We start from the raw sequence: 20074 nt of genomic DNA, 5'->3' as shown, positions 1-20074 counted from the left end.
GTAGGCGACAAAGTCATGAAATGTCAGCGGACCAGAAACAGGCAGAAGACAGCTGGGGCTCTTCCTTGAGGTCACTGGTTCAAAGCCAGCCCCAGTAAGTGGTGGCTGGAACTTGTTACCTCTGATGCCTGTCCAGTGGCCTGGGTGACATGAGTCTGCAGGTCCATTTCAACTGATGCTGATTGGCACAGCTGAAATCGCGATTTATTGTTGTGTGTGTCCAGTGGCTTTGGAACAGTTTGTACAGTGAGGGGTGCTGAGAGTCACTGACCAAAACTGTAAACCCTGGATATGATGGAAACTACTTCAAGCCAGGGGGCGCTGCTACACCCCAGCAGCCCTAGTTCTAGCACCCTTGGGTGCGGCTCTAGGGTGCACGGTATTTCGGGGCCCTTTACACAGTTTGGATAAGGAGCATTTAACTATTCACATTGGGAATCATAATGATAAGGCCAGAATTAAGGCCAGAAGGGACCATCATGGTCATAGTCTGACTTCCTGGACATCACAGGACACAGATCCTCACCCACCCACTCCTGTAATAGACCCCTAACCTCTGACTGACTTACCAAAGTCCTCAAATCATGGTTTAAAGACTTCAATACCTAGCTTGTATGTAGCACTTTTCATCAGTGGACCTTAAAGCCCTTTATGAAGGAGGTCTGTGAATGCATCTCATGGTACTGCAGCTTTAAAGGGTAGACACGGAGAAACTAAGTCAGTTGGTTAAATGCCAGGGCTCTCAGTCGGTCCAGTAAAAGCTATTACCTCACCCACCAGGGTTCTTCGTGATCACAGTCAGCAGGAGGGCTGGACACAAAGATGCACCTTGCAACCTCTTCTAAATGTCACCAGGTCCGGGATGAGCCATACTTCTGGCGGGAATGAATTCCAGAAGCCAGAGGCTGCTACTGAGAATTCCCAACCTCTGACTCCCTCCTGGGACAGACAGCCCAAGTTTTCCGATGGTGGGATGAGTCAGGGGGGAGAGTCAGTTTCTTAGGTAACTTGGGCTTGTGTCATTTTGGGCCCTGTAACCAGCACCTTCCCTTTCACCAGGAAGTGGAGCGCCGCTGTGATGCGCTCGCGCCAGCTCGTTTTGCTCGGCAGGTGGCAAGACGTTTTCTGCAGTAGCCAAAGCTTCCAGATGGCCTTTGAGGTAGAGCTGGTGGTCCGTTCTGAAGGGGACCGTGATGAGGCCTGCATCCCGAAGGAAGGAAAGTGCCAGCCCTTGACCAACTGTGGGGGAAAGAAAGTGTCTCTGGCCACTGAAGCAATCTGGGCATCTAGGGGCAGTGGCAGGCACCTGCCAAACCCCAGAGATTGGGAGCCACCTCAGCAATAGACAGGGAGATGCCTGCATCTGAGGGAGTGGCCACAGGCTTAACCAGCTGCTCAGTGCTTCCTTTGCAAGCCAGCATCAGCTCCATCTTATCTGATTGATGCTTGCCTCCAGGGACCCATCTCGGCCAGACTGTGGGCGAGCAGACAGAGAGCTCCGTCTGGGGCCAACTGGAGATCAGCGTGCCATCAGCACGGTGATGGCTCTGTAGCCCATCCTGCCTCACGATTGCCCCAAGCAGTTTCCCGTCGTCACTAAACAAAGAATACGGGACTCCAGAGCTGGGAGTCCCTGTGAGATGGGACAATCTGGCGGTGCCACACTTTGGGTCCCTGTGGACAGGAGTGAATGGAACTGGTTTAAAGTGATACTGTCCAAACCTGCCAGGTCCCCTACTGGAGTTTTCAGAAGTGGAAGGCTAGTCTAGTGGTTAAGGCACTAGTGTAGGGCTCAGGAAACCAGTGTTCAGTTCTCTGCCACAGTCTTCCTGTGTGTGACCCTGGGCAAGTCACTTAGCCTCTGTGTGCCTCAGTTCCCCATCTATACAATGGGGATAATAGCACTGCCCTGCTTCACAGGGGGGAGTGAAGATAAATACATTAAAGATTGTGAGGTGCTCAGATACTAGAAGAATAGGGGCCTTAGACAAAGTTAGCAGCACCTCATGGGTGACGGGGTCGAAGGTCACTGCTCTACTGGTATGAGCCAGGCCACATGGCTTCTGTCCATTGCTGTGAGGAGATTAACCCCATTCCCATGCCTTAGTCTGGGCTGGAGGCTGATTGCCCAGGGTCCAAAGAATCTGATGATGCCAGCCTCAGCTGCGGGTTGTGGGTGGCAATCTGGCTCTGAGATCTTTTGGAAATCTGGCGCAGGGAACTGAGATTTGTCTGTAGCTTTCTACTGAGGCAGCCCAGCAGACAAGGATTGTTCTGGGTTGAAAAGCCATCCAAACAGTTAAAGAGCTCAGGCAAAAACTGTGTTTGCTTAGAGCAAGGAAGGAACACCTTAAAGTCACCTGCCAACATGCAGGTGCTGCGTAGTTAGGGGGTCACCCAAACTGCATTTGGTCAGGTTACTGTAACTTCAGTATTCAGATGCTAATGGCCTGGGATCTCCTATGTGAATCGCAGGAGCTTCATTAAGAATCTTTATTAAAAACCTAATTGCAGCAGCAAATTCAAGTGCTCGGGCTTCTCGGGACATGACTCACGCCCACACTCCAGTACGTGTCTGTCTGAATGCTGGACTTGCACCGATACAAATTACCCCCTCTGAAAGAGGAGGCCAGGGGGAGGTGCTACATGTTAGTATGGCTTAGTGGACAGAGCACTGGAATGGCACTCTGCCGCCAACTGACTTGGGTGACCTTGAGCAAGTCACTCTGCTGCCTTGTGCCTCAGTTTCCGCATGTAAAATGAGGATAGTGACACTGAGCTCCTTTGCCAAGTGCTTTGAAATCTACAGATGAAAAGTGCAAGATACAAGCTAGGTTTTATTATTAGTTCTTTTTACACACAACATTGAATCAGTTTAGGAACTGATGGTCATTTGGTGGAACCTGATTAGCTAGTGAAACTCAGTCAGACTCCCATATCAATTTAGCTTCAATTGATTGCTTAGGCCTGATCTACAGACCGGTTTTGTACGGTTACGGGGGTGAATTTTTACTGATACACTGGTATAACTGGTTTCAGAGTAACAGCCGTGTTAGTCTGTATTCGCAAAAAGAAAAGGAGTACTTGTGGCACCTTAGAGACTAACCAATTTATTTGAGCATAAGCTTTTGTGAGCTACAGCTCACTTCATCGGATGCATACTGTGGAAAATACAGAAGATGTTTTTATACATACAAACCATGAAAAAATGGGTGTTTACCACTACAAAAGGTTTTCTCTCCCCCCACCCCACTCTCCTGCTGGTAATAGCTTATCTAAAGTGATCACTTTCCTTACAATGTGTATGATAATCAAGGTGGGCCATTTCCAGCACAAATCCAGGTTTTCTCCCCACCCCCCCACAAACCCACTCTCCTGTTGGTAATAGCTTATCTAAAGTGATCACTCTCCTTACAATGTGTATGATAATCAAGGTGGGCCATTTCCAGCACAAATCCAGGGTTTAACAAGAACGTCTGAGGAAGGGGGGGGGGTGGAGGGGTGTAGGAAAAAACAAGGGGAAATAGGTTACCTTGCATAATGACTTAGCCACTCCCAGTCTCTATTCAAGCCTAAGTTAATTGTATCCAATTTGCAAATGAATTCCAATTCAACAGTCTCTCGCTGGAGTCTGATTTTGAAGTTTTTCTGTTGTAATATCACAACTTTCACATCTGTAATTGCGTGACCAGAGAGATTGAAGTGTTCTCCGACTGGTTTATGAATGTTATAATTCTTGACATCTGATTTGTGTCCATTTATTCTTAAACCTGGTGGCTGAACTTTGTGACTTTGTCCTTATCCATAACTATTTTACATTTGGGGACAATGTATACCTTCAAATCAGCGGCACTGCTATGGGTACCCGCATGGCCCCACAGTATGCCAACATTTTTATGGCTGACTTAGAACAACGCTTCCTCAGCTCTCGCCCCCTAACGCCCCTACTCTACTTGTGCTATATTGATGACATCTTCATCATCTGGACCCATGGAAAAGAAGCCCTTGAGGAATTCCACCGTGATTTCAACAATTTTCATCCCACCATCAACCTCAGCCTGGTCCAGTCCACACAAAAGATCCACTTCCTGGACACTACAGTGCTAATAAACGATGGTCACATAAACACCACCCTATACCGGAAACCTACTGACCGCTATTCCTACCTGCATGCCTCCAGCTTTCACCCTGACCACACCACACGATCCATTGTCTACAGCCAAGCTCTGCGATACAACCGCATTTGCTCCAACCCCTCAGACAGAGACAAACACCTACAAGATCTCTATCAAGCATTCTTACAACTACAATACCCACCTGCGGAAGTGAAGAAAGAGATAGACAGAGCCAGAAGAGTTCCCAGAAGTCACCTACTACAGGACAGGCCTAACAAAGAAAATAACAGAACGCCACTAGCCGTCACCTTCAGCCCCCAACTAAAACCCCTCCAATGCATTATTAAGGATCTACAACCTATCCTGAAGGATGACCCAACACTCTCACAAATCTTGGGAGACAGGCCAGTCCTTGCCTACAGACAGCCCCCCAACCTGAAGCGAATACTCACCAGCAACCACATACCACACAACAGAACCACTAACCCAGGAACCTATCCTTGCAACAAAGCCCGTTGCCAACTGTGCCCACATATCTATTCAGGAGACACCATCACAGGGCCTAATAACATCAGCCACACTGTCAGAGGCTTGTTCACCTGCACATCTACCAATGTGATATATGCCATCAAGTGCCAGCAATGCCCCTCTGCCATGTACATTGGCCAAACTGGACAGTCTCTACGTAAAAGAATAAATGGACACAAATCAGATGTCAAGAATTATAACATTCATGAACCAGTCGGAGAACACTTCAATCTCTCTGCTCATGCGATTACAGATGTGAAAGTTGTGATATTACAACAGAAAAACTTCAAAATCAGACTCCAGCGAGAGACTGTTGAATTGGAATTCATTTGCAAATTGGATACAATTAACTTAGGCTTGAATAGAGACTGGGAGTGGCTAAGTCATTACGCAAGGTAACCTATTTCCCCTTGTTTTTTCCTACACCCCTCCACCCCCCCCTTCCTCAGACGTTCTTGTTAAACCCTGGATTTGTGCTGGAAATGGCCCACCTTGATTATCATACACATTGTAAGGAGAGTGATCACTTTAGATAAGCTATTACCAACAGGAGAGTGGGTTTGTGGGGGGGTGGGGAGAAAACCTGGATTTGTGCTGGAAATGGCCCAACTTGATTATCATGCACATTGTAAGGAGAGTGATCACTTTAGATAAGCTATTACCAGCAGGAGAGTGGGGTGGGGGGAGAGAAAACCTTTTGTAGTGGTAAACACCCATTTTTTCATGGTTTGTATGTATAAGAATATCTTCTGTATTTTCCACAGTATGCATCCGATGAAGTGAGCTGTAGCTCACAAAAGCTTATGCTCAAATAAATTGGTTAGTCTCTAAGGTGCCACAAGTACTCCTTTTCTTTTTACTGGTATAACTAGGACAATTATAAGCCCCTTTATATGTGTGTCCAGTCTAGGGGGCAGTTGTAGCTCTTTAATGATCCCAGTGTTGCTAAAGCAGTACAATTTGTATGTGTGGACAAGGCCGCACGGACTTATATTAACAGATATCAGGGCCTCTTCGACCGATTTGACAGCATCAGTTTCTAAGCGACTTAGGTAAATCAGTGCAACTGCGGGGCGTAGACAAGGCCCTGGAGAAGGGTGAATATGAAAAGGAGACCTGCCTAGAAGGTAAACCAAAGGGGTAGTAAGCCAGAGCTGATCAGAGAGCCACAGAGTCTGAGATCCTAATGAGGAGGGGCTGTCAGAAGGGGGGCAGGGACAGGCCCATGCTGATTGTCAGACAGTAGGACTTTGCAATCGAGATTAATTATGATGAGCTATGAGGCAGGTCAGGATGATGCGAGGCGAGGCAGGAGGCAGATTACACTAAAAAGGGCACCTGGTCTCTCCCAAGATGCTCACCACGACATTTCCCTTGTTATTAACATAGGGTGGGACCTGTGCTCTGAAAGCATTTAGGCAGCTCTGAAAATCCCACCCGTCGCATGAAGGGAATGGGACTTCTGGAGAGCGATCGGAATGAGGAAAGGGGTTGAGTAGCCTCCAGGGCTTTGGGGGTTCATCCTTGGCATGGAGGGGTGGGGTCAGCATGGCAGACTGCACCCTAGGTAGGCTTATACCCTCTGCCGCTTTGATTCTTGCAGTGAGATAGAAGAATCCCTGGCTGCTGCTCTGGGGGTAGGGCTGAGAGCTGCTCTCGGAGAGGAGGAATGCACCGAGGGATGTAGGGACCAGTCTGGGTGCTCAGGCAAAGGCAGTATGGCATGGGAAGCCCACCCCAAGGAAGTGGCGCCAGGATGCTGGCTGTGATCAGGGGGAGCACAGGGGGACCAGTCGATACAGGGTGGACTCAGACACTCAGAACCAAATGTCTTCGAGCATGGGGGAGCCTGAATGTGGACCTTGTCTTATCCCGGGGAAAACTGCACCAGGGCAAATCGTGTCTGCACAAGGGGTCTGCAGTGGTTGACATTCCTGTGTAGACAGGTCCGCAGCCCCGTAGCCCGTTGACTTCAGGGTAGTGCGCTCCTCTTGTGGCAGGAGGTCTGAAGGGCCAGCCTCCTGCTGGCCTTCTTGGTTCAAAGATTTCCATTGAGCAGCATCCCTTTCTCCTCACTCTGCCCCCGGATCCACTGGCCCCATTGCTGTACAACCAAGGAAGTCGCAGAATAGCTCCGACCCCCAGTCTGACCCAGTGACCTTGAACAAACTCATTATGGAGAGACACTATGAGAAGCCAAGGATGTTTAATGCTTCTAGCTGAGTCATGCAGGAGGTGCCTGATTGGGAGGCCTTGTCAGCTGCTTATTTGTAAACTGAACCGTGTAATACAACTATTCTGGGGGAGCTACTCTCCATAAGAACAGAGTCTCCCCAACAGATGACAGTGCTTAGCTAGGAGGACGTTGTCTTTGCAATGGGCAGGTGGGAGGAATGTCTAATCCTGTCGTTCACTCTTCCTGCACATCCATAAAGTGCCATGGACCTAACGGGGCCGAGAGCTTAGCAAGATTCAATGTGGGATCGGCTATTTATGTGGCTAGCCGTGCAAATGACAGCAAATGTTTTGGAAGAGATGGGCGTACACCAATCTCTGAGTATTAGAGAACGGGGTTAGACAGAATGTGTGTGTTACTGTGGGGTTCTTCTTACACCTTTCTCTGAAACAACTGTTGCCACCACTGTCAGAGACAGGACCATGGGCTAGCTAGACCTCGGGTCTGATCCAGTCTGGCGATCCCTATGTAAAGAGATCCCTCTGCTGCCAAGAAATACTAGCAAAGGGACTCACCCGTCGACTTCCTCAGGAGTTTGCCGTGAGTAAATGCTGAGTTTGGCCCAATATTAATGAAAATGTTTCCCTTCCTCTTGAGGAATCTACAGCTGGAACTCCCAGGAAGCCAGTCCTTTCCCAGGGGAGGTAAGAGAACAGAGGAAAGGCAGCTCCACTCCTGCTTCCTCAGGGGGAGGGGAGTATCCTGGCTGGTTGGTTTCTGGCTCCTTTGTTTGCAGAGTTGCTGGCTTGGCTTGGCCCAGACACCCAGGTGACTCATCCTGAAAACTACGGGCACCAGGTAGGGCAGGCCGGGCTGGCTCTGTTCCACCCTCCCACAGGAAATGCCAGTTGAACGTTTTCCAGCTAGTTTTTACAGGTGTCACTCAGCACCTTGGTTCTGGAACAACATGACTGGTCTGATGTTTGGCTGGCTCCTAGGGCGACTGCTCCTCCAGTGGGAGGCAGTGACGTCTGATGGACCCCACCTGATTTCCACTGCGGCCCAGCCTGATGTACAAACTCTCACTGCATAACAGGCTATGACCCAGGTTCTGCGGTGTGATCCATCCCTCAGAGCCGGGGGGGTTGAGGGGAGGAAGCCGCGGTAGCCTCTTACTACAGGCCCATTGGGGGCGGGCTGGGCTGGGCTGATCTGAGGTTAGTTAATTAAAGGGGGAGGAACTCGGTTCGGGTTGTGATTTCTAAAAGACGGTAGCTGCTCAGTGCAGGTGCAGTGCCGGTGAGTGAGAACAGAGCCAAAGCAGAGAGCTCTGAGCCTTGCCCAAGCACTGACAGCTTCTTGTGTCTCTTCTCTCCTCCCCTTGTAGCTCCCCCAGCTCCTCTGGGCCGTGCAGAGATTGCCCGGGGGCGGCAGGCGAGGAGGCCCAATCAGAGGGAGGCCGTGACGCTGGGACGGGCCTAGACGAGATGAAGAAGGTTGGCGGTAGCTCCCACGCCCATCACCCCAAGCCAGGAGAGTCCACCCGGAGCACCTGGTTCAGCTGGAAGAAAGCACCTGCTGCTCAGCCCGAGGAAGAGGCCAAGCCCAGCTTCCGCAAGGTCTCCCTGCTGTCACGGAGGTTAGAGGCTGCCGCCAGCCCCTCCCGGGTGTCGATGCTGCTGGAGGCCTGGGAGAAGGGAACAATAGGCAGGGAATCTTCAGACTTGCCTTCTCCAACAGACGGCAGCTGCTCCCCATCTCCCGGCCTGCGGCAGGATTTCTCTGAACACACGCCCGTGTTCTCACAAATCTATTCTCCAGTTCAAAAGGAGACGAGGCCGACTGAAAGGGGAAAGCAGGCTGCTGATAGCACTGCAATCACTGAATCCCAGAGGGATGGCCACCTGCCCGGCGCCGTCAGCACCACTGCATCCACTGGGTCCCCAAGAGAAAGCCACTTGCCCAGTGCAAATGGCATCACTACACTCATTGGGTCCCCAAAAGAAAGCCACATGCCCAGTGCAGGTGGTTTCACTACACCTGTTGGGTCCCCGAGAGAAAGCCACGGGCCCAGTGAAATTGGCACCAACACACCCATTGGGTCCCCAGGAGAAAGCCACGGGCCCAGTGCAGGTGGTTTCACTAAACCTGTTGGGTCCCCGAGAGAAAGCCACAGGCCCAGTGAAATTGGCACCAACACGCCCATTGGGTCCCCAGGAGAAAGCCACGGGCCCAGTGCTGTTGGCATCACTACTGTAACCAGTTCCCAAAAGCAATGGCACATCCCAAATGCTGGCAGCATTACTGTATTTAGATCCGAAAGGGAAATCCTCATGCTCAAATCTGGAAGCACGGTTGAGTTTAGATCCGGAAGAGAAGTCATTGTGCCTAACGTGGAGAGCACCAGTGTAAGCGAATTCGCACGAGGGAGCAGCACGTCTGTCGCTGGATCCCCAAGCGAAAGCTGCAGGCAGTGTGCTGGTGGAAGCCTGAGGGCCCTTGGTGAGGCTGGTGGTAGCTCGGCAGCTGGCTTGCAGGGAGAAAGCCGCATGACGCAAGCCGGCAGCGCCGGTGTGAGTGAATCCAAAGGAGACGGGGGCATGCTGGGCGCCTTTAGCACCAGCATAAATGCACCCCAGAGGCAGAACAGTCCCTTCGCTGTGAGCGGATCTGAAACCGACGGCAGCCTGCCAGGTCCGGGCGGCGCGGCCTCAACTGGGTCGGAAATGGAAAGCGGCGTGCCAAGCACTGAGGGTGCCGTTTTAGCTGCACCCGGGACAAAGAGCACATCTAATGCTGCTGGTGCGCCTGGAAATAGCGCCCAAGGAGACGGTGGCAATCCAGAGCCTTTAGCTGGAGTGCAGCTGTTGGCCTCCCAGGCTGAGGTCAGGGGAGAGGGGGATGAACCAGCATGGAGCTCCGAGGGATCTGCACAAGAGCCCAACGTTTCATCTGAAGAGACCAAGGCCTCCCCTGAAACCTTGAGCCACACCCAGCCAACGGGGAGTCCCCAGGAGACGGCAGAAGAGGACCCCGACCTGTCTGTGGACATGGAACTTTTGGTGGACACCCTCCGTAGCATGGAGCCCTCCGAAATCCGAAAGCCTCCCAAGATCTCCCGGCCATCGCGCTCTTCCTCGCGTGGAAAATACGTTACCCTGCCACCCATTGACGAGCATCACATTGCTCCCAAGTCCCAGGTTCCCCTCCCGGAGGCCCTCAGCAAGCTCTTTGGTCGGACAGAACAGAAGCATCTGGAGGAGAATGGACCAAAACAGGAGAACGTGGATCCCGAGGAGGAGGAGGAGATAGAGAACCCGTATCTCAGTAAGGTTGATAAGCCACAGGCCAAAGAGGAGCCCAGGAAAGTTTACCCCTGGGAAAACATGTCAACTGAAATAGAGGAGAAGACGCTGTCTCTCCTGGGGAAGTTGAGGCAGCCCCCAGGGGACGAGAAGGCTTCCAGGAATCAAAGCATCCTTTTCAACGCTAACATCCTCAAAGGTGCCTCCCTGCTGACAGATCTCCGGGAGCAGAAGGCCATCCCCACAGAAGACAAGCCCTACTCCCGCTTGGACAGCAGCCTCCTCTACAGGCGGTACATCTCCTCCGTGACGCCCCCGCTCAAAGCTCTGGAGAAGGAGCGAGAAGGAAGGAGCTCACCCACGCCAATTGACCTGGCTCTGCTAAATGCCAGAGAGCAGAGCTGGATGCCACCCAATGGACCACAGTTGAAACCCTGCGAACAGCTGACCTCTGAGCCTTCCCCCGCTGGAGTCCAAGTCTCTCTGAACCCTCAGAAGGCACCAGGCATAGACAAAAGCACTGGCCAGATTCCTTTGCTCTTCATGGAGGCTGAGCAGAAAAATACTCCTCCCCCGTTGCTGGGTCACCCTGCAGCTGGGGTGAGTAAATCCACACTACGCAGTCAGGTGAGTCTCAAGAGCTCTGAGCAGGAAGCCGGCTCCTCACCCCGTCCCAATAATGCCATGCCCTTGAGTGCCTCATCTGGTGGTAGGGGAATCAAAACTCACCGGGGGTTCCAGGCCCTAGAAACTCCCTCGGTCCCATTGTGCTGCTCTGACCCTGCAGCTTGTGTTCCACCGCTGATGGGGAAAAGCTACAAAGAAACTGATGGCAGGGACCTGCATTCCCAAAGCAGAGTGTTGATAATCATTATGAACAGTACCAATAACATCATCAATTATGGGTCAACTCAGGAGGTCCTTACTCAGGCAAAACTCCCCGTGAGTAAGGACAGCAGGGTTTGGCCTTTGTAATATTTGTGATTGGTGTGAAGTCGGCCTTTGGAGGGAGGGGGGAAGCTTTGTGGTGTTGGTGGGGGTGGGGTTAGCTGACGTGAGCTGGGTGAGGGAGGGGGGAGGTTCCACTCTGGCAGACCCCAGGACCTGCACCCCTCTGGAGCCCTGGGGAGAACGCAGAGCAACGGGGAGAATGGGAGGCAGGGGTGCAGACGCCCATCAGGATGAGGCTCTGAGGCGTAGGCAGGACTGACGCTGGCATCATGACCCACACAGGGTCACCCAACTGGGAATGAGCCACTCTGGGACGGACAGAAGGGCCGATTCTGATACCCCCTTCCTCAAACTGTGCAGCACCTTACTCCACGAGTAGCTCCATTGCCTTCTGCTCGTGGAGTAAGGTAAGTAATGGAATCTGGAGTGTCCCAGAGAGAGACTGGTACAACAGCTGGTATAGGAGCGAGTGAGAGATGATCTGTTATGATTGGATGATAGATCTGGAGAGCTGGATTATATTGGATGAGAGATCGATGGGAGTGTTTGGGATTAGGTAGATAGATTAGATAGATGGCTGTGCACAGGGAATCCATACGTAGGGACTAGATAGATGAGAATGGGGATGTTTAGATAGAGGGCTGTGTATAAGGGATAGACAGACAGAGGTCTATGGGGTTGGATAGATAGAGGGTTGTGTATAAGGGATAGACAGACAGAGGTCTATGGGGTTGGATAGACAGAGGGTTGTGTATAAGGGATAGACAGACAGAGATCTATGGGGTTGGATAGACAGAGGGCTGTGTATAAGGGATAGACAGACAGAGGTGTATGCGGTTGGATAGACAGAGGGCTGTGTATAAGGGATAGACAGACAGAGGTGTATGAGGTTGGATAGACAGAGGGCTGTGTATAAGGGATAGACAGACAGAGGTGTATGGGGTTGGATAGACAGAGGGCTGTGTATAAGGGATAGACAGACAGAGGTCTATGGGGTTGGATAGACAGAGGGCTGTGTATAAGGGATAGACAGACAGAGGTCTATGGGGTTGGATAGATAGAGGGTTGTGTATAAGGGATAGACAGACAGAGGTGTATGGGGTTGGATAGACAGAGGGCTGTGTATAAGGGATAGACAGACAGAGGTGTATGCGGTTGGATAGACAGAGGGCTGTGTATAAGGGATAGACAGACAGAGGTCTATGGGGTTGGATAGATAGAGGGTTGTGTATAAGGGATAGACAGACAGAGGTCTATGGGGTTGGATAGACAGAGGGCTGTGTATAAGGGATAGACAGACAGAGGTGTATGCGGTTGGATAGACAGAGGGCTGTGTATAAGGGATAGACAGACAGAGGTGTATGAGGTTGGATAGATAGAGGGTTGTGTATAAGGGATAGACAGACAGAGGTCTATGGGGTTGGATAGATAGAGGGTTGTGTATAAGGGATAGACAGACAGAGGTGTATGAGGTTGGATAGATAGAGGGTTGTGTATAAGGGATAGACAGACAGAGGTGTATGGGGTTGGATAGACAGAGGGCTGTGTATAAGGGATAGACAGACAGAGGTCTATGGGGTTGGATAGATAGAGGGTTGTGTATAAGGGATAGACAGACAGAGGTGTATGCGGTTGGATAGACAGAGGGCTGTGTATAAGGGATAGACAGACAGAGGTGTATGAGGTTGGATAGATAGAGGGTTGTGTATAAGGGATAGACAGACAGAGGTCTATGGGGTTGGATAGACAGAGGGTTGTGTATAAGGGATAGACAGACAGAGATCTATGGGGTTGGATAGATAGAGGGTTGTGTATAAGGGATAGACAGACAGAGGTGTATGCGGTTGGATAGATAGAGGGCTGTGTATAAGGGATAGACAGACAGAGGTGTATGGGGTTGGATAGACAGAGGGCTGTGTATAAGGGATAGACAGACAGAGGTGTATGGGGTTGGATAGACAGAGGGTTGTGTATAAGGGATAGACAGACAGAGGTGTATGGGGTTGGATAGACAGAGGGCTGTGTATAAGGGATAGACAGACAGAGGTGTATGGGGTTGGATAGACAGAGGGTTGTGTATAAGGGATAGACAGACAGAGGTGTATGAGGTTGGATAGACAGAGGGCTGTGTATAAGGGATAGACAGACAGAGGTCTATGGGGTTGGATAGACAGAGGGTTGTGTATAAGGGATAGACAGACAGAGATCTGTGGGGTTGGATAGATAGAGGGTTGTGTATAAGGGATAGACAGACAGAGATCTATGGGGTTGGATAGATAGAGGGTTGTGTATAAGGGATAGACAGACAGAGGTCTATGGGGTTGGATAGACAGAGGGTTGTGTATAAGGGATAGACAGACAGAGATCTATGGGGTTGGATAGACAGAGGGCTGTGTATAAGGGATAGACAGACAGAGGTGTATGCGGTTGGATAGACAGAGGGCTGTGTATAAGGGATAGACAGACAGAGGTGTATGAGGTTGGATAGACAGAGGGCTGTGTATAAGGGATAGACAGACAGAGGTGTATGGGGTTGGATAGACAGAGGGCTGTGTATAAGGGATAGACAGACAGAGGTCTATGGGGTTGGATAGACAGAGGGCTGTGTATAAGGGATAGACAGACAGAGGTCTATGGGGTTGGATAGATAGAGGGTTGTGTATAAGGGATAGACAGACAGAGGTCTATGGGGTTGGATAGACAGAGGGCTGTGTATAAGGGATAGACAGACAGAGGTGTATGGGGTTGGATAGATGGAAAGCTCTGTATGAGAGAGAGAGCTAGCTAGCTGGATGTGTCTGAGGATAGCTAGAGAGACCGCCATATAGGACAGGGGCTGGATAGCTGGAGAGAAGTGGGTGAGGTAATTGATGAACAGAGATGATGGGATGCCAGGTGTGTGGAAGGAAGGAATCTTGGGGCAGACGAGAGAAGATGAGATGAGACCGAGGGAGCCTTCTCGAAGTGCACGGCTCTTTCCAGAGGACGTGCCATTTGCTTCCGCTTCTTATCCAGTTTTCCTTTTCTTTTTTTCCAGGAAGAGGCAAAGAACCCCCCCACGAAGCTCAACGGGAGACCTGGGAAGGTACTGATGCTGTAGGCAGGGCTGGGGTGGGGGCGTCGGCCAGGCGCAGGGGCAGGGCAGGCAGTTGAGGCTAGTGGTGGTGTCATTTCTCTCCAGATCATTCTGTTCTCCGAGTCGGGCTTCGCGGGCCAGAAGAGGGAGATCTGGGGCGATGTCGCTGACGCTACCCCCTGGGAGCTCTCCCACACCGTCTCCATCCGGGTGGTCCGAGGGGGGTAAGCACTCCGCCAGCTGCTCTGCTACAGTAAGGTTGCCTGCAATGGCACGTGGCCCATCTGCGACTGCTAGTCGCAAACATCTCGAATGGCCAGAGATGGAACGCTAGATGGGGAGGGCTCTGAGTTACTACACAGGTGTCTGGCTGGTGGGGGGGTCAGGATCAAACTGGTTGCCGTCTTTGGGATCAAGAAGGAATTTTCTCCCAGATCAGATTGGCTGAGACCCCTGGGGGTTTTCACCTTCCTCTGCAGCATGGGCCATGGGTCGCTTGCTGGTTTGAACTCAAGTAACTGGTGGATTCTCAGTAACTTGAATCAAGCTCTGAGGACTTCAGGAACTCAACCAGCGGCTAGGGACTTACTACAGGAATGGGTGGGGGAGGTTCTGTCACCTGCCATAAGCAGGTCAGATTAGATGATCCCGATGGTGCCCCCAGCCTTAGCGTCTATGAGTCTGTGACCCGCAGGAAGCCGCCCAGCTCAGCTTGCACGAGAACCCCAATCCCCACATTCGGGCGACTCTCCAGCACTGGAGAGGGAGGTTAAGGCACTGAGCTGGGACTCAGGAGATGAGGGCTCCATTCCCGGCTCCGCCACTGGTTCCCAGTGAGGTCTTGGGCAAGAAATCTCTATGCCTTGTTTCACCAGGGGGGAGAATAATCCTTCCTGTCTCTTACCTTTGTCGGCTGGGTCTATTTAGATTGTGAGCTCCTTGGGGCAGGGAGCGCACAGCACCGAACACGACTCGGCCCTAATCTTGGTGGTTAGAAACTAGTGCCCTGGTCACTGATAAAATGCCCTCGCAGCCAAAGACTGAATCCAGGGCTCTGGTCACTCTCTGGAAACCTCATGACGGGGGGGCTTTAAACAGTGGCTCAGCTTGGGCTTGCACTGATCCCTCTGATTATTATCCAGACTCTACCATTCTGCTGGGAATTTAACAGTCTCTTGATTATCAGCTCACTGTTTAATCGGGTCTCCTTGGTTATTCCCCTGGTTTGCTCCCCGCTGTGTGTTGACCCCCGGGTTACTGTCCAAGGCCCTGATGCTGCAAAGTCATCCTCATGGGTAAGACCCTTTATCCTACACAGAGACCCACTGACACCGCTGGGACACCACATGAGCACTAGGGTTCCCTTTGCCCGGTCGGGCTCCCAGTGGGCAGGCAAGCGGTGCTGGACTCCCAAGTCGGGCACAGGGTCAGGGGCTCTGCTGGCAGGCAGCACGGTTACCCTGCAGTGCTCTCGGTGCAAGACCCCCCTCCCATGCGCTTTGCTCCCTCCAGCTGGGTGATGTACGAGAAGCCGCGGTTCCATGGGCGGAAGTGTGTGCTGGCCGAGGGGGATGTGGAGATCAATAATCCATGGACAGCCTATCGGAAAGACGGGGAGGTGCCTGAGAATGCGCCCTTCCGCATCGGCTCCTTCAAGAGGGTGGTGAGGGTAAGTGCAGGACCCCATTGAGGCTGGTCTTCGGGTGGGTGTGATCCTCTTGGAAAACGCTTCCCCTCCTCCAAAGCAATGGGATGTTCAGTAGAGTTGGGCCCAAACCGTAGACCCAACGCCTGTGAAGTCTGTGGCACAGGACCAGCAGAAGGGCATGCATGGCAGCTGGTGCGGGAGCAGAGTGCGAGGGAGGGCTATGCAGTGGGGCAGTGCCAGTGGAAGTGGAATGAGGAGATCGTTGTCCATGGAAGCGTTTGTTGTAGGAGGTCAACATAGACAACGATGAGGCCAATAATAAGAGTAACGTCAGGGATGGAGCCGTGGATTTTTTTACAAGGCAGATTCTTGGAATCTCTAGGGCTTTCGGGTCCATTTGGAAGAGAATCTAAAATGTCATTGAACTCCTTCTCCACAACCTGAGAAAAAGCCCTTGATGGAAGTTGATCTTAACTTGTCCTTTGGGATCTAAATTAGAGAGTGAAGCAGCTGGCATTTGATTGGAGGCCGGGGTAGGTTTCCCTGGGGTGGTTCTTAGCACAAGCTCGGGGAGAGATGAAGGGTACTTTAGTCCCTGCTGGCTAGCAGGCTGCTGTCTCCTGTTGCAGGATTATCGGATCCCCGAGATCAGTTTGTTTACTGAGGAGAATGGAGAAGGCACAAAAGTGAGGTTCACGGATTCCTCAGAAGACACCCGGGTCTGTGGCAAGCCCTTGAAGGCCTCTTCCATCATTGTCCACTCTGGCCTGTAAGACATGCGTACTGTGATGCTGGGATCTGGGGGTGGGGGTTCCTCTCTTCCTGCTTTGGCTTCCCAGTGCGACACAGGGAATCGCAGGGGAGATGAAAACCAGAGAAGGAGCCCGATCCAATGACCTTTGAAGTCAGTGGAAAGACTCACATTTTGTTCAGAGAGCAATGGGTCAGGCCCATGGCTTGTCCATATCTAATTGTTTTCTCGCTGTCCTCCAGGTGGCTGATTTACTCCAGACCCTTCTTTGATGACGACCCCTATGTTTTGGAACCTGGCGGGTATCCCAATTTAAAAGCCTGGGGTGCAAAGGACCCTTCCGTCTGCTCTATGCATCCTATTAAACTGGTGAGTGCTTGGCACTGGTGCCTCCCACCCTCCCTTTGGGGGGTGCTACCAGCTAATCACTCTGTCCCTTCTCAGATAGAATGGTGCAAAAGTAGTGACTGGTTTCTCACAAAATGATAGACAGCCTTGTATCAGGATCAAGTATATCTTATAAGGGATGGCGACCACCGTTGCAATTTGAACCTCCCCTGATGGAGATGGTTTGTCCTGAGCTGCGTTTTTGGAAAGGTGTCTGGGACCTAGTGAAATGGCCAGTGCACTGTGGAGACTGGAACGAAGCAGGAACACGCTGAATCCCCAGGGCTGCACATGGCAGGTGTCTCATCAGGCCAGAAGACAAGCTGAAGCTCACACACAACCCCATCCTTCCTGACAAGACTATAAATCAGCCTGATTTGACTTCAGTAGCTTTTGAGCCCCAAGCCCTTAGCCTTGTCTGGTTCAAGCCTTGCATCTGTGGCCTGCTTCACTCTCTTGCTCTCTGCCGAGCAATTCTCTGAGCTCTCATTCTGGTTTCCTCTTGTTTCAGGGCTGCCCTGCTGTAGAGAAACCTGGGGAGCCCAAGGTAAGAGAGGAAGGGACTTGCTGAGCCAGGGCCCTAAAACTGATCAGGTGAAAGGATCAGTTCCCAAAGGGAAGGGTGTCCAGAGTGCTCACAGCTGCTGCAGAACCAGCCACTCCCATCAGGAGGTGCTGTTGGGGATCACTCCAAGAGATGGGCTGAGGGACTGCTCACAACCCACTCCCAGCTGTTGCTAGAAAGAGTGACTATAGAGCATGGTGTCAGAAGACTGGCTGTGGCAGTGCTCCCGCAACTCCAGCCTCTTCCAGTAGGGGGCGCTGTAGGGAATGGGGCAGGAGCACTGGCTGTGGGGGAGTTCCCAGCTACTCCAGTCCCGACCTATCCCAGCAGGAGTCACTAGGTCTGGATCTGAGGTTCCACAATCGCCATGTGTTTCCTGTGTCTCTCCAGGCAGTGATCTATGAGAAGGCATGTTTCCAGGGCCACAGCTGCGAAGTGAACCGAGACATCTATGCTCTGAAGAAGCAGGAGAACAGCCAGGGCCCTGTGATGTCCACGATGGGGTCTCTGCGCATCCTGGGGGGCTGGTGAGTGTATGGAGGAACTGCAGAGACCAGAGGGTGAGATTGTTGTCATTGCAAAGTGCTCTGGTGGCCAAAGTCCAAGGTGAAGAAGGAGACCGGGGTCTCCAAGCCCAGGAGCTGGTCTTGGTGAGGCGCCCCCATACACAAAGGGGAAAGGGGTGCCCCTAGCAATAGGAGAAGCATCTCAATAGCCTGGGGGTGAATGTGGGTCCAGAAGGTGCGTGACGGAACTGACTGCTTGTCTGTCTCCATTCCCTCAGCTGGGTCGGCTACGAGAAGGAGGGGTTCCGGGGCCACCAGTATCTGCTGGAAGAAGGCGAATACCATGACTGGACGCAGTGGGGCGGCTACAACAACGAGCTGGTGTCCTTACGGCTGATCCGGACGGTGAGAGGAGCTAGCTGCGGGGCCGGCAGGGTGTTTGACAGCAGACGGCTGGATTGCCACCTCCTTTACCCACGCCAGCCTGGGCAGGGCAGGCTCTCCCACACTGCCCGCCCACATGCCTCAGCCGAAGTCAGACTGCCAGGGGAGTTCAGCGCCTTTATCTATCCAGCCCTTGCCCTCTCTGAGACCACTGTCCAGAAGGGTGCCAGTAGCTTTTGTGCTGTGGACACCTGTCCCAGTGGGACTCAGAAGACCCACCAAACTCATTACACACACGGCACCAGCCGGTAACAACTGTTCAGGCTGGATTTGAACCGGTGACCTAGTGGTTATCCTATTCTCCATCACCTGCCGCATCCAGCACCACTAGGGACCCAGGTTGTGTTTGTGGAGGGAGCCTGCCGTGCCCCAGTGGCACCCACCGCCAAGCAGTGACACACCGGGGAGGGAGTCAGGCAGACAGACAGACTGAGAGAGGGTTCCCCTCTTCCCACAGGACTTCTCAGACCCGGCACTGGTGCTCTTTGAGGCCAAGGACTTCCAGGATGGGCCCAGTGTGGAGCTAAGCGAAGCGCTGCCCGACGTGGAGCTGGCCAGCTATGGAATCACAACCCAGTCCATCCACGTGCTGAGTGGAGTGTGAGAGCCCTGGGGAAGGGCGGGGTGAGGCTGCACTGTGGGCTGGGGGTGCGGGGGCGGCGGGGACAGTGCTGTAACAGGGAACGAGGGAGACAGCTTCAGTATAGAAGAGGGGAAAGGAGTTTAGGGTCTTGGCAAATCCAGTGCTGGGTAACTTAGTGACCAGCAGGAACATTTGTGCTAAGGACTGGAGTAGGAATCCACATGCTTCAGGGCTGATCACCACTGGGGTAAGGAAGTAATACTCCCCCATGTGCAACACTGCATGATTGGCAGGGTGCATTGAGAGCCGGATGGGTGTCTAAGTCACCCTGTTCCATTTCTCTGGCCAGGTGGGTGGCCTATGAGAACACGAACTTCTCAGGCGAGCAGTACATCCTGGAGAAAGGAGTGTATCGGAATTGCGAAGACTGGGGAGCCAGTGACGGCCGGATCTCCTCCGTGCAACCTGTCCTCCAGGTGAGGGAGCCCTGTGTCTCCCCATACACCTGCCCCCTGTGAGGGAGCCCACATCACCCCAATTGCCTGCCCCTGTGGGCAAAAGAGTCCCAGTCTGCCTTGCCCTTGCCCTTGCCCTGTGGCCAAGGGGTGTTAAAAAAAGAAGTCCTTCAATCTGTGTTCTTTGAGCTTGATTCTCTGTTGCCACCCGCCTTCCTGCTGTACAGGGAGTGCCAGCCAGGGGAGATGGCCCCGGGGCAATACACCCAGCGCAGGGAGTATTGACCCTCCCGTGCTTGGTGTGGGGACAAAGTTGCTCCAAATCGGGGCCCTTTGCTCTGCAGCACACCATGGGAAGCCCCCTCGGGGCGTGAAGGGAACTGGTGTGGGGCGTGTGCTCCTGCTGCAGGTGGTGGGAGATGTTAATGGGAGTTGCTGAGGCCCCATCTGAGTGCAGTGCTCACCGCTGTGGGGTATTTGCCCCTGGCGCAGGCGGGGTGAGACAGTAACAGGTGCGGCTTGTTTTCTTCCAGGTCGCGGAGCACAGTCTGCATATTGTCTCCAGGGTAAGAGGTGGGATCCTG

The 20074-nt window shown here is 52.5% G+C and overlaps 1 protein-coding gene across 2 annotated transcripts in view; it reads left to right on the top strand.

The window, feature by feature from the left end:
* CRYBG2 (crystallin beta-gamma domain containing 2) overlaps window positions 1-20074 on the top strand; it is a 36923-nt gene that overhangs the window by 9073 nt on the left and 7776 nt on the right. The window contains exons 4-16 of one of the 2 annotated variants that reach the window (XM_043532027.1): window positions 8207-8844; window positions 8953-10751; window positions 14113-14160; window positions 14257-14375; window positions 15664-15820; window positions 16429-16568; window positions 16793-16919; window positions 17449-17484; window positions 17893-18029; window positions 18287-18413; window positions 18910-19052; window positions 19385-19511; window positions 20024-20056. In XM_043532027.1, coding sequence (XP_043387962.1) covers window positions 8207-8844; window positions 8953-10751; window positions 14113-14160; window positions 14257-14375; window positions 15664-15820; window positions 16429-16568; window positions 16793-16919; window positions 17449-17484; window positions 17893-18029; window positions 18287-18413; window positions 18910-19052; window positions 19385-19511; window positions 20024-20056 — 3631 coding nt within the window. Of the gene's footprint in view, window positions 1-8206; window positions 10752-14112; window positions 14161-14256; window positions 14376-15663; window positions 15821-16428; window positions 16569-16792; window positions 16920-17448; window positions 17485-17892; window positions 18030-18286; window positions 18414-18909; window positions 19053-19384; window positions 19512-20023; window positions 20057-20074 lie in introns of both variants that reach the window. The other variant, XM_037881548.2, reaches the window with a different exon arrangement.

Source organism: Chelonia mydas, chromosome 19, assembly GCF_015237465.2.
Source record: "Chelonia mydas isolate rCheMyd1 chromosome 19, rCheMyd1.pri.v2, whole genome shotgun sequence".
Classification (NCBI taxonomy): Eukaryota; Metazoa; Chordata; order Testudines; family Cheloniidae; genus Chelonia; species Chelonia mydas.
This window is presented reverse-complemented; position numbering and strand designations above follow the sequence as displayed.